Genomic DNA, 12,736 nt, shown 5'->3' with positions numbered 1-12,736 from the left:
GATTATCAATGCGTAAATGACCCTGCTATATTTGGTGAAACAATTAACTGGGGGCATGCACATCACAAGAGGGGCTGTGGGCACAGACACCACACGAAGGGTTGGGGCACAGACATTACTGGGGGGGGAGGCACAGACATCACGGGGGTGCTGCTCACAGGACTGGGGGGGCTGCACACAGGATTGGGGGATAGGCTGCACACAGGCCTGGGGGATGGGCTGCACACAGGCCTGGGGGATGGGCTGCACACAGGCCTGGGGGATGGGCTGCACACAGGCCTGGGGGATAGGCTGCACACAGGCCTGGGGGGGATGGGCTGCACACAGGATTGGGGGGGATGGGCTGCACACAGGATTGGGGGGGATGGGCTGCACACAGGATTGGGGGGGATGGGCTGCACACAGGATGGGGGGTGAACACAGGACTGAGTGATGGGCTGCACACAGGACATTGGGGGGCACACTGTGCTGAGAGTTTGGGGGAGAGGGTTTACAGAACTGGGGTGGGGAGGCACAAAGCACAGGGCACATAGCAGCAGAGGGCCAGCACTGGACTCACAGCAGCATCGCACTCAAAGCACCAGAGTGCAGGCGCCAGACACACAGCATCAGAAGCAGAAGGCGGGCACAGATCTCTGGAGGGCAAGGGGCGGGCACAGAGCATCGGAAGGAGAAGGCGGGCACTCAGCATCAGAAGGAGAAGGCGGGCACAGAGCTCCGGAGGGCAGGGGGCGGGCACACAACGCTGGAAGCTGTGAGGTTGCTGTGGGACCTGCCCACAAAGTAAGCACTGGCCGACAGGAGAACACATTGGTGCGCACAAGCAGCAATGTGTGGATTTAAAGGGCCAGCGGCCTGCAAAACTGCGGTGACAGCACGAGCACTGCCTCCCCCGGGAATCTGCCCGGGGGCCGCATTAAAGGTCATGGCGGGCCGCATGTTCCCCACCCCTGCTTTAGGGGATTGCTAGGGATCGTTGTGCCCATTGTTGATAATATGTGAAATATAGATGTAGAGTAGCGCGGGCCAGTAGTCGTGGGTGAGGTGTTGACTCCTGATGCCCCAACACGCTACATGAAAACATGGTCCTGACTGGCTGTGTGGACCTGTGCTATCTGAGCAGTACGCCTATGTAGGCTGCACAGTACCAATGGTTTCAGCCAGCCAGGACCATATGACGGTTCGTTCCAACAAGAGTTCAGTTTAGACAATAAAAGTTCTTTATTATCAACTTTATACACAACATAGCGGGCACATAGTTTCCAGCACATTTAAGTTGTACAGTGCAAATTCTGACACACTTTCAATTCCGTCTGGGTTGCTCCTGTTATTACTGGTCCTGTGAGTCCAAGCAGAATGCAGCCCAGCACCACAGTCCAATCCATGATGGTCACTTTCCCTTTCTGTGAATTCACATATATTCTCATAGAGGAGGGGGTCATGGGGTTTGCCAGTAGGGCCAGGGCAAAGCAGTTAGCTCTCAGATGTCGCTCAGGAAAGTCAAATTTCATCACGTACTAGTCCATCTCAGCTCATTACCTTAAATCCGTAAGGTCCTTGGGGCCTTGCTGTTAGAGTTCAGTGCCCTAGACCCTTCTGCCTGGGGGCCAAAACGTAGGAATGTTGGTTTCTGTCCTCAACGTTGTCTTATACTCTGAGTCTCAGTCTGTACTTCAAGATCTCACTATCCCAGCTCTGGCCTCCTATCTCCTTCTCTTGCCACAGATCACTCACTGCATGCAGCCTTGATGACATTTTGACCATACGTCTGCTCCTGTCACACACTCAACTACCCTCTACAAGAAAACCGTCTCTCTTCCTGTGAACTTATGCATCCCATTCTGTATTAGTCCCAACACTTAAATATCTCTTGCCCTATAGTCCAACAACCACACATAATCTTATGGTACATTACACCACAATTCACATATTACATAATCTACAAAGAAGCAGAACACAATTCACATGATAATACAACAGTGCGTTTGGTGTCTTCAGTGAAAGGAACGAGATCGCAGCCAGTCTGCTACCTCACATTCCTCTCCTTATGATCATCCTCAACCATTCGACGACCTGGAAGTCACCAATTCAACACCACACAAAACATTACTAACAGCCCTCTTTTCTCGTCTCGGACTGCAAGTGATAATCTCTTCCCTTTTTAGTCAGCACAGACCAGGTCCTACTGGGTTAGGACCCCGGAACAGATCTTTCCAGTCCATTTTAACAAGGGGCCCTCAGGTCAACATGACAGCAGTCCTTCCTGTCCAATAACATTGTTCTTTTTACCGCCTCTGAAACAGTCCATATCTCCCATCTGACCATAAGATGGGGGCACACTCCTTAAAGTCATGCCAAATTCTATATACAACCTTCTCTTCAACCCACCGGTAGTCGTGGGCAAGGTGTTGACTCCTGACGTCCTGGCACACTACATGAAAGACACGGCCCTGGTGGTGTGTGGTCTTGTGTTGTGTGAGCAGTACGCCTATGTAGGACTCACAGTTCTGATTGTTTTGACCGCCCAAAGCTAGATAACGACTCATTCTAACAAGGAGACCATCAGTTCAGTTTAAACAGTAAAACCTTACTTGATAGTTCTTTAAGTAAGCAAGAGATAGTAGACATAACTTTCAGCCCATTTCAGTTGTATGAAGCATATTCAAACACACTTTTAGTTCCATCTCGGTTGTTCATGTTCTCACTGGCCCTGTGAGTGTCAGCTCAAACCAGCACCAACATCCAATCCGTGACAGTCAGTTACCCATTCTGTGGCTCCACATTTATTCTCCTCATAGAGGAGGGGGTCAGGGATTTTGCCAGTATAGCCAGAGTAGAACCTTTAGCTTTCAGATGCCTTGGGAGACTCCATCCAGGAAAGTCAACTAGCCCGTGTCAGCCGGTTACCTTTGAGCCGTAAGTTAGAGTTCCGTCTTCCGAACCCGTCTGCTTGGGGGCCACTATGTAGGAGGGCCAGTCTCTAGCCTCGTCTTTATTTTAAACTCTGTCTTGTTCAGTACTTTAGGATCACACTATCACTACTCTGGTCTCCTATTGCCTCATCTCAAGTCCGTCTCAGCCCATTACCTTTCATCCATAAGCTCCTTGAGGCCATGCTGCTAGAATTCAGTCCTCCGGACCCTTCTGCCTGTGGGCTAAAACTTAGGAATGTCGGGCTCTATCCTCAACGTTGTTCTATACTCTGTGTCTCAGTCTGTACTTCAAGATCTCACTATCCCAGCTTTGGTTTCCTATCTCATTCTCTTGTGACAGATCACCCACTGCATGCAGCCTTGACAACCTCCAGACCATAGGCCTGTTCCGTGATACACTGGGTCTCAACTACCTTCTAGAGGTAAACCATCTCTCTCCATGTGAACTATCCCATCCCATTGTGGGCTAGTCCCAACACTTAACTATTTCTTGCCCTATAGTCCAACAACCACACGTAATCTTACTGTACATTACATCACAATTCACATATGACATTATCTACAAATACACAGGACACAATTCAAATGACAATACAACAATGCAATTGGGGTCTTCAGGGAAAGGAACATGACAGCCAGTCCATCTCCTTACATAGAAAATCCACCATTCTAAGGTTGCCTACTATTTTGTTACCTATAAAAAGAGCAGCCTCAGACTGGCGACATATACTTTTTAATGGGGTCTTTTGACAGATGCAGAAATAGAAAAAAAAAAATCATAAACAAAAAGTTGAAAAATATATTTTTTCTAATAAAGTTCAAAATAATGTTAAGTTCTGTTAAGTCCTTTGTCAGTCTCCAGATGTTGCACTCGCACTTGGCAAACAGCACCCAAAGACTATTATGGTATCTGTGTAATGAATACATGTTTTATAGGACCCAGTCTTTAGAACAGAATAGTATATTATGTTGCATTTCTATACTTCTGTGACACTCTTATGGCCTCCAGTGGATTATTACAACCTTGGAGACACATCAGTTAGCATGTATGCCTGGAGCTTTCTGAGCATAAAAAAATTACATCAATAGATACACACAGGATAAGCTAACTGCTTCTATATCTCGACATGTTTGCCCCTCTTTTTTACTAGTACATTTTTTATATGCATCCTTAAAAAAATAAAAAAATTATATATATATATATATATAATATGTATATTTTATTTCTTTATCCATTACAACAGCTGTACAAGCAGTATAGTCCTAGTAGTGTGGGGTTGCTAACTACCTGCTCTGTTCCTAATTCCCCATATACACAACATTTTTCTCTCCCCTCACCCCCATAAACATGTTTATTGCAGTGGAGCAGGGAAAATAAGCGGCTACTATATCTGCCAGCTTTTATACCTATAGTGGAAAAATAGGATACAAAACCTTATATTTCATGGTTTTTGTTGTTTGTTTTTTAGGTCACCTACATGGGAAAAAAACTCTCAAGTTTTGTTGTACAGGAGGACTTTCCACCAAAAACAGTAGAAGAGTCTGATCCAGACGGGAACATTGCCGGTAATAGGTTTATGAGTCAGAGGTCACTTTTCAACTTTTTGTAAACTTACATATAATCCCTTGCTTACCACGTTACTAAGCTTGGACATTAATTCCTTTCTGATTCTCTGTAAATCTGCAGCATTGCAGTGATGTGCGGAAACATTTTGCAGGGAACCAAGTGACCAGTGCACAAATTTAGACCATGTTCGTTATTCTTTGCAGGTTGACAAGGTCTGCTGCAACCGTCTTCTCTTTTCCCATATTGAAATATTAAAGGCACTTGCAAGTTTCAATAATGCTATGATTTTACATGGATTCTGTATCAGAACTAGTGTTACAAATATAATAACCAAAATCTTTTCAGATTACAATAAACTAAGGTGCAATAGATTTAGCAGTTTTTAAATTAGACTAGTTATAGAGTTAATGTAATGATCTTCATAGAGACGGTGAATATTCTGCTGCTGGATTTTGTTCTCAACAGGAAGTTGTTCTCTTTATCGATTGGTTAATTATTAATATTTTCTAGTTAAATTATTAGAAACTTTTTTCAGTTCACCACAAGAATCTCTTCATAGCTGAGGTGTTGAGGACATTGGACGGTTTCCCAAACCCAACATACCCAAAATTTTTATCAAAGCTCTAAGGCCACAATTCATCAAATTGTTTAGTTCTGAATCCTGTTGTAAAATATTAAGAAAGGTTGCAAAATGTTTGCACAATGTGAGGTATGAAAAATTGTTACTTTTGGCATTTTCAAACCACTGTTGGCAAAGCTGGGGAGGATCCAGGATTGGACATGGCAAAACCCTCCAAAGAAATGTATCAAAAATGGCAGTGTACATTACTCCTCAAGTGTTACTCCAGTTCCCGACTTTCTCCAGATGTTAACAAAGTTGCACAACACTGATAAGATTATCCAAATTCATGAAGTGTCATGCGCTTCTTAATGAATTTGGAGCTTCATATTCCTCTATACTTTTCTTTAAAGGGAATCTATCAGCATGTACTTGCTATGTAAGCTGAAGCCAGCATGCTGAAAAACCTTATATTTTAAGGGGTTATAGGGTTAACACAGAAAGTTCCAGGATGCCTGTTTTATCACAGTCTGATATTTTGTTTATTTGCTATGCTTGTTTAAGCAGCAGGACCCTTATAATTACAAGAAACTCAGGTGGATGGCAGTCCAGCATGCTCCCTCCTTTGATTAACACCTCACTGTCAATGTACATTTTCTATAAAGAAACTGGTGTGGGCTGGACAGCTCTCTCAGCTCTGCTACATGGCTAAATGTAAAAATTTGGATTGTGTCAGAACAGCTGCAGCCAGTAATCTGAGTGGTACACTGTTATATTCAGGATCTCTTTGCTTACGTCATGCTGCTGTTAAATGAGGTAGCAAATTCATGCCAACAGATTCCCTTTAAGACTGCCTTACGAAATACCAGTCTTATTGAATCAGAGTTTAAGTTTCTCTAGAGCCCTCATAAAATTAGTTTATTATGGAAATTAATATTATTGTATTTAATATAATCCTGATATCCAAATGGCATAATGCTATTGCACTATTGGCTTGTTATACAATCACATATTTAGCAACAAATGGTCGCTTTTTCAAGTGAATGCCAAGATGCACATTGTTGCTGTGTACAGGCCAGGACTTCTCAGTGGCAGATTCTTCCTAAGGGTAAGTTCACACAGTGCGTTTTTCGCGGCGTTTTTGCGCAGTTTTCGGGTGCGTTTTTGCTCAGAAAACTGCATGACTTTGCTTCCCCAGCAAAGTCTATGAGTTTTCATTTTTGCTGTCTGCACACAGCGTTTTTTTCAGCTGCGTTTTTGTGGTGCCACAAAAACGCAGCATGTCAATTATTCCCGCGTTTTTCACTGCGCTTTTCATCCATTGAGTGCAATGGGATGTTGAAAGACGCAATGAGAAACGTAAATAGCTGCGTTTTGGTGCGTTTCAAAGACCAAAAACGCAGCTATAAACGCAGGAGGTGGGTAGTAAAGTGACGTGTACAGGAAGAGGATTCCTTCTGTCAGTAAACACAGAAGCGTGAATCCTCCCAGTACCGTCACCGCCGCTTCCACCTCCGGTCCTGTGCATGTATGCTGCCGTGCGGCGTCATGTACGGGCGGGAGGTGGAAGCGGCTGTGAAAACAAAAGTGAACAGTAGAAAAAAAAAAAGTTATACTCACCTGTCTGCAGCCTCCCGGTGCCATGCCCGCCGGTGTGTGCAGTCTCCCCGGGTACGTATGCCTGCAGGATGCAGGACCTGGCGATGGATCACCTGATGCAGTCACCTGACGCATCAGCTGATCGTAAGTCTCGGGCTGACGCCGGCGCCCAGCTGGTTATCAGCGGATGCGTCAGGAGACTTCATCCCTGATTACCGGCAGCTGCTGCAGCGATCGGACAGGATCAGACTCCCTCCCCATCGCTGCAGGAGCTGCCGGTAATCAGCACATAAGTGAGTATTTTTTTTTTTTTGCACCGATGCATCAGCTGATTGTATAATCGGCTTTTATACAATCAGCTGATGTGTGATGTGATTCAGCTCCTAGAACCTGACACATCATCTGATCGCTTTGCCTTCCAGCAAACCGATCAGATGCTATTGGATCCGGATTGGACGGCGCGGGACCCTTGACCCAGGATTACTGCGGAGGGGGGTTCTTTATTTCAATAAAGATGGAGTCACTAATTGTGTTGTGTTTTATTTCTAATAAAAATATTTTTCTGTGTGTTGTGTTTTTTTTTTTATCTTTACTAGAAATTCATGGTGGCCATGTCTAATATTGGCGAGCCACCAGCGAGCCACCCGGCATCAGGGCAGCTGGAAGAGTTGGATACAGCGCCAGAAGATGGCGCTTCTATGAAAGCGCCATTTTCTGGGGTGGCTGCGGGACTGCAATTCACAGCGGGGGTGCCCAGAAAGCATGGGCACCCTGCACTGTGGATTCCAATCCCCAGCTGCCTAGTTGTACCCGGCTGGACTCAAAAATTGGCGAAGCTCACGTCATTTTTTTTTTAAAATTATTTCATGAAATTCATGAAATAACTAAAAAAAAAGGGCTTCCCTATATTTTTGGTAGGCAGCTGGGGGTTGGGGGCAGCCCGTACCTGCCTGCTGTACCCGGCTAGCATAAAAAAATATGGCAAAGCCCACGTAATTTTTTTTGTTTGGGGGGGCAAAGAAATCCTGCATACAGTCCTGGAAGGAGGATGCTGAGCCTTGTAGTTCGACAGCTGCTGTCTGCTCTCCTGCATACACTATTGGATGGAGAATGCTGAGCCTTGTAGTTCGACAGCTGCTGTCTGCTCTCCTGCATACACTATTGGATGGAGGATGCTGAGCCTTGTAGGTCTGCTCCCCCTGACTCTCCCTCAAGCATACAGTCCTGGATGGAGCATGCTGAGCCTTGTAGTTCTGCAGCTGCTGTCTGCTCTCTTGCATACACTATTGGATGGAGTATGCTGAGCCTTGTAGTTCTGCAGCTGTCTGCTCTTCTGCATACACTAGTGGAGAATGAAGAACACATTGAAGAAGGAAATGACATCAGACCTTTTTTTTTGTTCACTGATAAAAAACGCATAAAGACGCAGTGAGCAAAAACGCAGCAAAACGCAGCAAAAAAACGCACCAAATCGCGGCAAAACACGTGCGTTTTTTGCTGCGTTTTTTTACGCGGGTGCGTTTTTGTGCGGTTTTTGCTGCAAAAAACGCACAAAAACGCAGAGTCAAAAAAACGCAGTGTGTGAACCTAGCCTAACACTGCTGTGATTGCATTGTTGTTTTGCTCAGGAGATAAGTGCACACAGCATCTCTGTAAGTTCTATGGTACTGTACATTGTTCATTTTGCGTTTTCCTAATTTTTAGCTGCGGACACAGTTGCGTCTTTAGCCTTCATCACAGTAATTTAGTTTTCTATTTCTGACTTCTGGATACGGGGCACATATTAGATCCCTCCTATGTATTTTAGAAAGATCTTGTGTAACGTATGCCGTTGACGAGGGGGCGAGCGGGCGTGGAGCTACTGGACCACAAGAGGGACTTGGGCTTACCCTGAGGTGGGAGGGGCATGAATAAGAGACTATATTATAGACACGAGGTGCCACTTCCAGGGCAGTATCCAGGACTGTAGCAGCTGACCCTCAGGACAGGAACAGGCTCAGGTACGGACAGGCAGAGTATCTAGCGCTGACAGGTGCATGTGGGACAGCTAGTACAGACAGGATAGCAGATGAGGACAGGTACAGATGGCACTGCAGATACTGACCGGTGCGGATGGTACGACAGATACTGACATGTATGGGACGCAGGTGCAGGAAGCGGGCAGTGGATAAATGGGACCTGACAACTAGCTAGACAATCATTAGCTAACTGACCATGTTGCTCAGGCACCTCCCCTAGTAGGAGGATGCCTTTACACCTAATGCCTCTCAGCTTTTGACTGAGAGACACTTCCAGAAATAGGTGTGTTGGGTTTTTAAGAGAGCAAGCACTGGCAACCTAAGTGCAATCTTCTGGGGGACCTGTATGGCGTGCACAGGACCCAGGAGGCAGGAGAGAACCACGTGAAGGGCCGCAAGGAGGCGAGGTTGCGCACAATCCAGCCACGGTGGTGAGTTGAAGTCCCTGCTGGGGAGAGGAAGAGCAGGGACACCAGCGCTACACTACACCCCACACACACTTACACCCCCTCTTCACTTGGCCTGAAGGAACGTCCTCAGACATTGGGATATTCCTCTCTCGTCTTGTCGAAGTCATAGCTGAGTGAAAGACTGGAAGCAGAATCAGATGGCTATGTGATACCTTAGAAGACCTGAACGGATGAGCACTGACAGGCACCTTTTTGTTGCAATTCTGCCCCCAACAGAGCACCTCTCAAGCTTGTGGGTACAGAGCCAAGGCAGACTTAGAAGATGTGGCAAGACAGGTTTGGAAGCACCAGGAAGGAGATCTTCTCTGAATGCGAAGTTGCCACTTGTAGTTCCACTTTTTCCGAAGGGCACGACTTCGGACAAGAGTACTCCATTGACAGACGACATCAACAAGTGACTCTGGAGGTGTCGGTTGGGAATCCAGTACTGATCCACTACATTCTGTTGAATGAAGCTCCCAGCAGATCCGGAATTAATGTAGGCCGTCTCTGAGAGCAGAATTCCTCCATGCGATATGGACACAGACAGGGTCAACAAAGAAGAGAGACTGTTTTCACCGAGGGAGGCCCCCTCCTTCTGGCCCAAGACAAGAGGGTCTCGGCATCACAGGACAACAGTGGATGAAGTTTTCTGCTCCTTCACCGTAGAAACACAGACCCATGGCTTGGCAATGCTCCCGTCGTTGGTCAGACATCTTGCTACAATCAAACTGCATGAGTTCAGAAGCAGAAAACTGGGAAACCAGCGGCCTCTGGAAGGTTGGGTCCAGATGCATAGGTTTCCTTTCACATGATTCCTCCATAGAACATTCCTGGAACCTGCAATCGAGCCGGGAAGCCAATGAAATCAGATCATTCACCGTAGCAGGAATATCATGGCTGGCTAGTTCATCATTAAAGGGTTAGTCCTATTTCCAAGATCCTTTCACAATATGTAATACGTGCAATAATATGAATATTCGCAAATACCTCCAATTGAAATTGTAGTATAGTTCTCCTGATATAGCCATGTCTCTTACCTTATGTGCAGGGCATTTTATTTTAGGTATCCATGGTTACAACCATAACTAACTGTCACTATATGAGTGGACGTAGCCATGGATACCTTAGCTAAAATGCCCTGCACATGAGATGAGACAAGGCTATATCAGGAGAACTGTACTACATTTCTCAGTGAAGGCGTGTGCTATTATTATTATTATTATTATTATTATTAATTATTATTATTCCTACTACGTATTGGGATAGGATCTTGGAGATGGGACCATCCTTTTAATTCTACCAGATAGACCTTCCCAAAAGGCGGCCTCCAGCACTTGATTATTCCATCCCAGTTCTGAGGAGAGGGTGCAAAATTGAACCGCATACCCATAGTTTGAATACCTTGACGCAACTGCAGAAGAGAGGATGCAGCACAAGCAACAAGGCCCGGCTTATCAAAAACTTTCCAAAAGGCCTCCAGGAAGGCCATGACTGGGAGTGGTCCCCTAGTGGTCTAGTGGTTCTGCTCGCACTCACCACCTCATCACTGGCGTGTGTTACATCCCCCCAGCTAAGAGAATATTTCCTGATAATTAACAAAAGAAACAAGTTGGGATGATGGTAGGCAGGAGCTTAACAACCGCGGTCGCAGAGGTCGCGACTGTGACCAGGCCCGGCAGGCAGGGAAGCAGTCGGCTCCACTCAGAGAGAGAGGAGCTGCTCTGTTCCTGTACTAGTTTTAATACAAGTGGTTAAGGGATGAAAGAGTCGGCTCAGCACAAATCCAATAAAATATAAAAAAAATATCTTTATTGATATTTCCTTAAAATAGTCATTCCTGGAAATACATCACACAAAGGTATAATCTGCATACAGGTGAAACTTTACGCGTTTCGGACCTATATCATAAAAACAAAAGGGTCCTTAGTCATAATTTTTTTTTTAATACAAGTGGCTGGGCAGTGCTTGGTTCCGCCCCCTCCAGCCTCTTCCTGCCTGTGACCTCAGGCTCACTAGCCATGCCGCGTCGCCGGCATCTACAATTTGTGGAGTATGGGAATGCTGCCATCGTGAGCTGCAAGAAACCTAATGACCAGTGCAGCCCCTTCCTCTCCCTCCCTCTTGTCAGTAGAAGCAGTCGGGACTGAGAGCAGAGGGAGAGGGAGGAGAGCATGGCACCTATGGCAGCGAACCTAAGACAGGGGCAGCTCCCAGTCCTGCTCTGTGCTGTGTCCTCCATTTCCTGTAGACCAAAGACTTCACTGGTCATGGCGGCTGTCCTGTGATGGAGCAGGGATGAGAAGGCCCCGCTGCTCCTGGAGACTGAGTTCTGCATAGGTAAGTACATGTAATAGTGTGTATGTGGCTAGTATATGGTGTATATCAGTGTGTATGTGGCTACTATATAGTGTATATCAGTGTGTATGTGGCTAGTATATAGTGTATATCAGTGTGTATGTGGCTAGTTTATAGTGTATATCAGTAGTATATAGTGTATATCAGTGTGTATGTGGCTAGTTTATAGTGTATATCAGTAGTATATAGTGTATATCAGTGTGTATGTGGGTAGTATATAGTGTATATCAGTGTGTATGTGGGTAGTATATAGTGTATGTAAGTGGTATATAGTATGTATGTGGGTAATATATAGTGTTTAGAAGTTGGCATATAATGTATATAATAGTTTGTATATGGTATACAGTAAATGTAATGTTGTGCACAGTATACTATGCCTGTAATAGTGTATGTACAGTATACAGCGTGTGCTTCTCTGCAGCGGTATATGAGTGCATGTGGAAAAACTATCAGAAGAGAACACCACTCACCGGGGCAGCAGAGGGAAGGTGAGTATAATTGTTACATTTTTTTAAAGTCTGCGGTGTGATGGGGATCATATGTACCAGGATGGGGGCATGTATACAAGGATGGGGGACAAAGATTCAAGCATGAGATGGGAAAGCTGGGTGAACAAGGCTCTTTTCCTCAGCACCCAGCTTTTCCATACTCTGCTATCAAGGAAAAGCTGGGTGTTGAGGTAAAGATGTATAGCAGAGCATGGGAAAGCTGCATGCTGAGGGAAAGATGTACAGCAGAGCATGGGAAAGTTGGATGCTGAGGGCAAGATGTATAGCAGAGCATGGGAAAGCAGGATGCCGAGGACAAGATGGATATCAGAACATAGGAAAGCTGCATGCTGATAGAGGGATTTCAGAGCATGGGAAATCTAGGTGCTGAGAGAAAGAGCCAAGTGTCGGCATCATTAGTCGGTGTAATTATCCCGTACCTCTAGTGTCGGTGTATGGGGGCCCAGGTCCAGATTTTGCACTGGGGCCCTTCAAACTTTAGTTATGCCACTGATGGTATGGATTCTGTAGGCAGCAACATTTGAGGGACCATACTGCCCATGTCAGGGAGGGAGCTATAGCAGAGTGTAAAGGGACAGATAAATATTTAGGACTAACTCGGGACTGCCTTGACCTCATTCTCCATGTGTCTCCTGTGCATGTCCCTGACAGAACCCATCTCTTGTTGAAGAGTATGATGAGAAAAAACTATTTATTTGAGCACGGAAATTGTTCTGCAGACCTGCATTGTGTGTTTTTATGAAT

The 12,736-nt window shown here is 45.6% G+C and overlaps 1 protein-coding gene across 3 annotated transcripts in view; it reads left to right on the top strand.

Moving 5' to 3' along the window:
* Window positions 1-12,736, top strand: part of ANKRD31 (ankyrin repeat domain 31) — a 408,642-nt gene that overhangs the window by 375,916 nt on the left and 19,990 nt on the right. For all 3 annotated transcript variants that reach the window (XM_075342271.1, XM_075342267.1, XM_075342277.1), the window contains one exon: window positions 4,403-4,499. In XM_075342271.1, coding sequence (XP_075198386.1) covers window positions 4,403-4,499 — 97 coding nt within the window. The remainder of the gene's footprint in view (window positions 1-4,402; window positions 4,500-12,736) is intronic.

The sequence above is a fragment of the Anomaloglossus baeobatrachus genome, chromosome 1 (genome assembly GCF_048569485.1).
Source record: "Anomaloglossus baeobatrachus isolate aAnoBae1 chromosome 1, aAnoBae1.hap1, whole genome shotgun sequence".
In the NCBI taxonomy this organism is placed as follows: Eukaryota; Metazoa; Chordata; class Amphibia; order Anura; family Aromobatidae; genus Anomaloglossus; species Anomaloglossus baeobatrachus.
The sequence above is the reverse complement of the archived record's forward strand: the minus strand, read 5'-3'. Positions and strand labels throughout refer to the sequence as shown.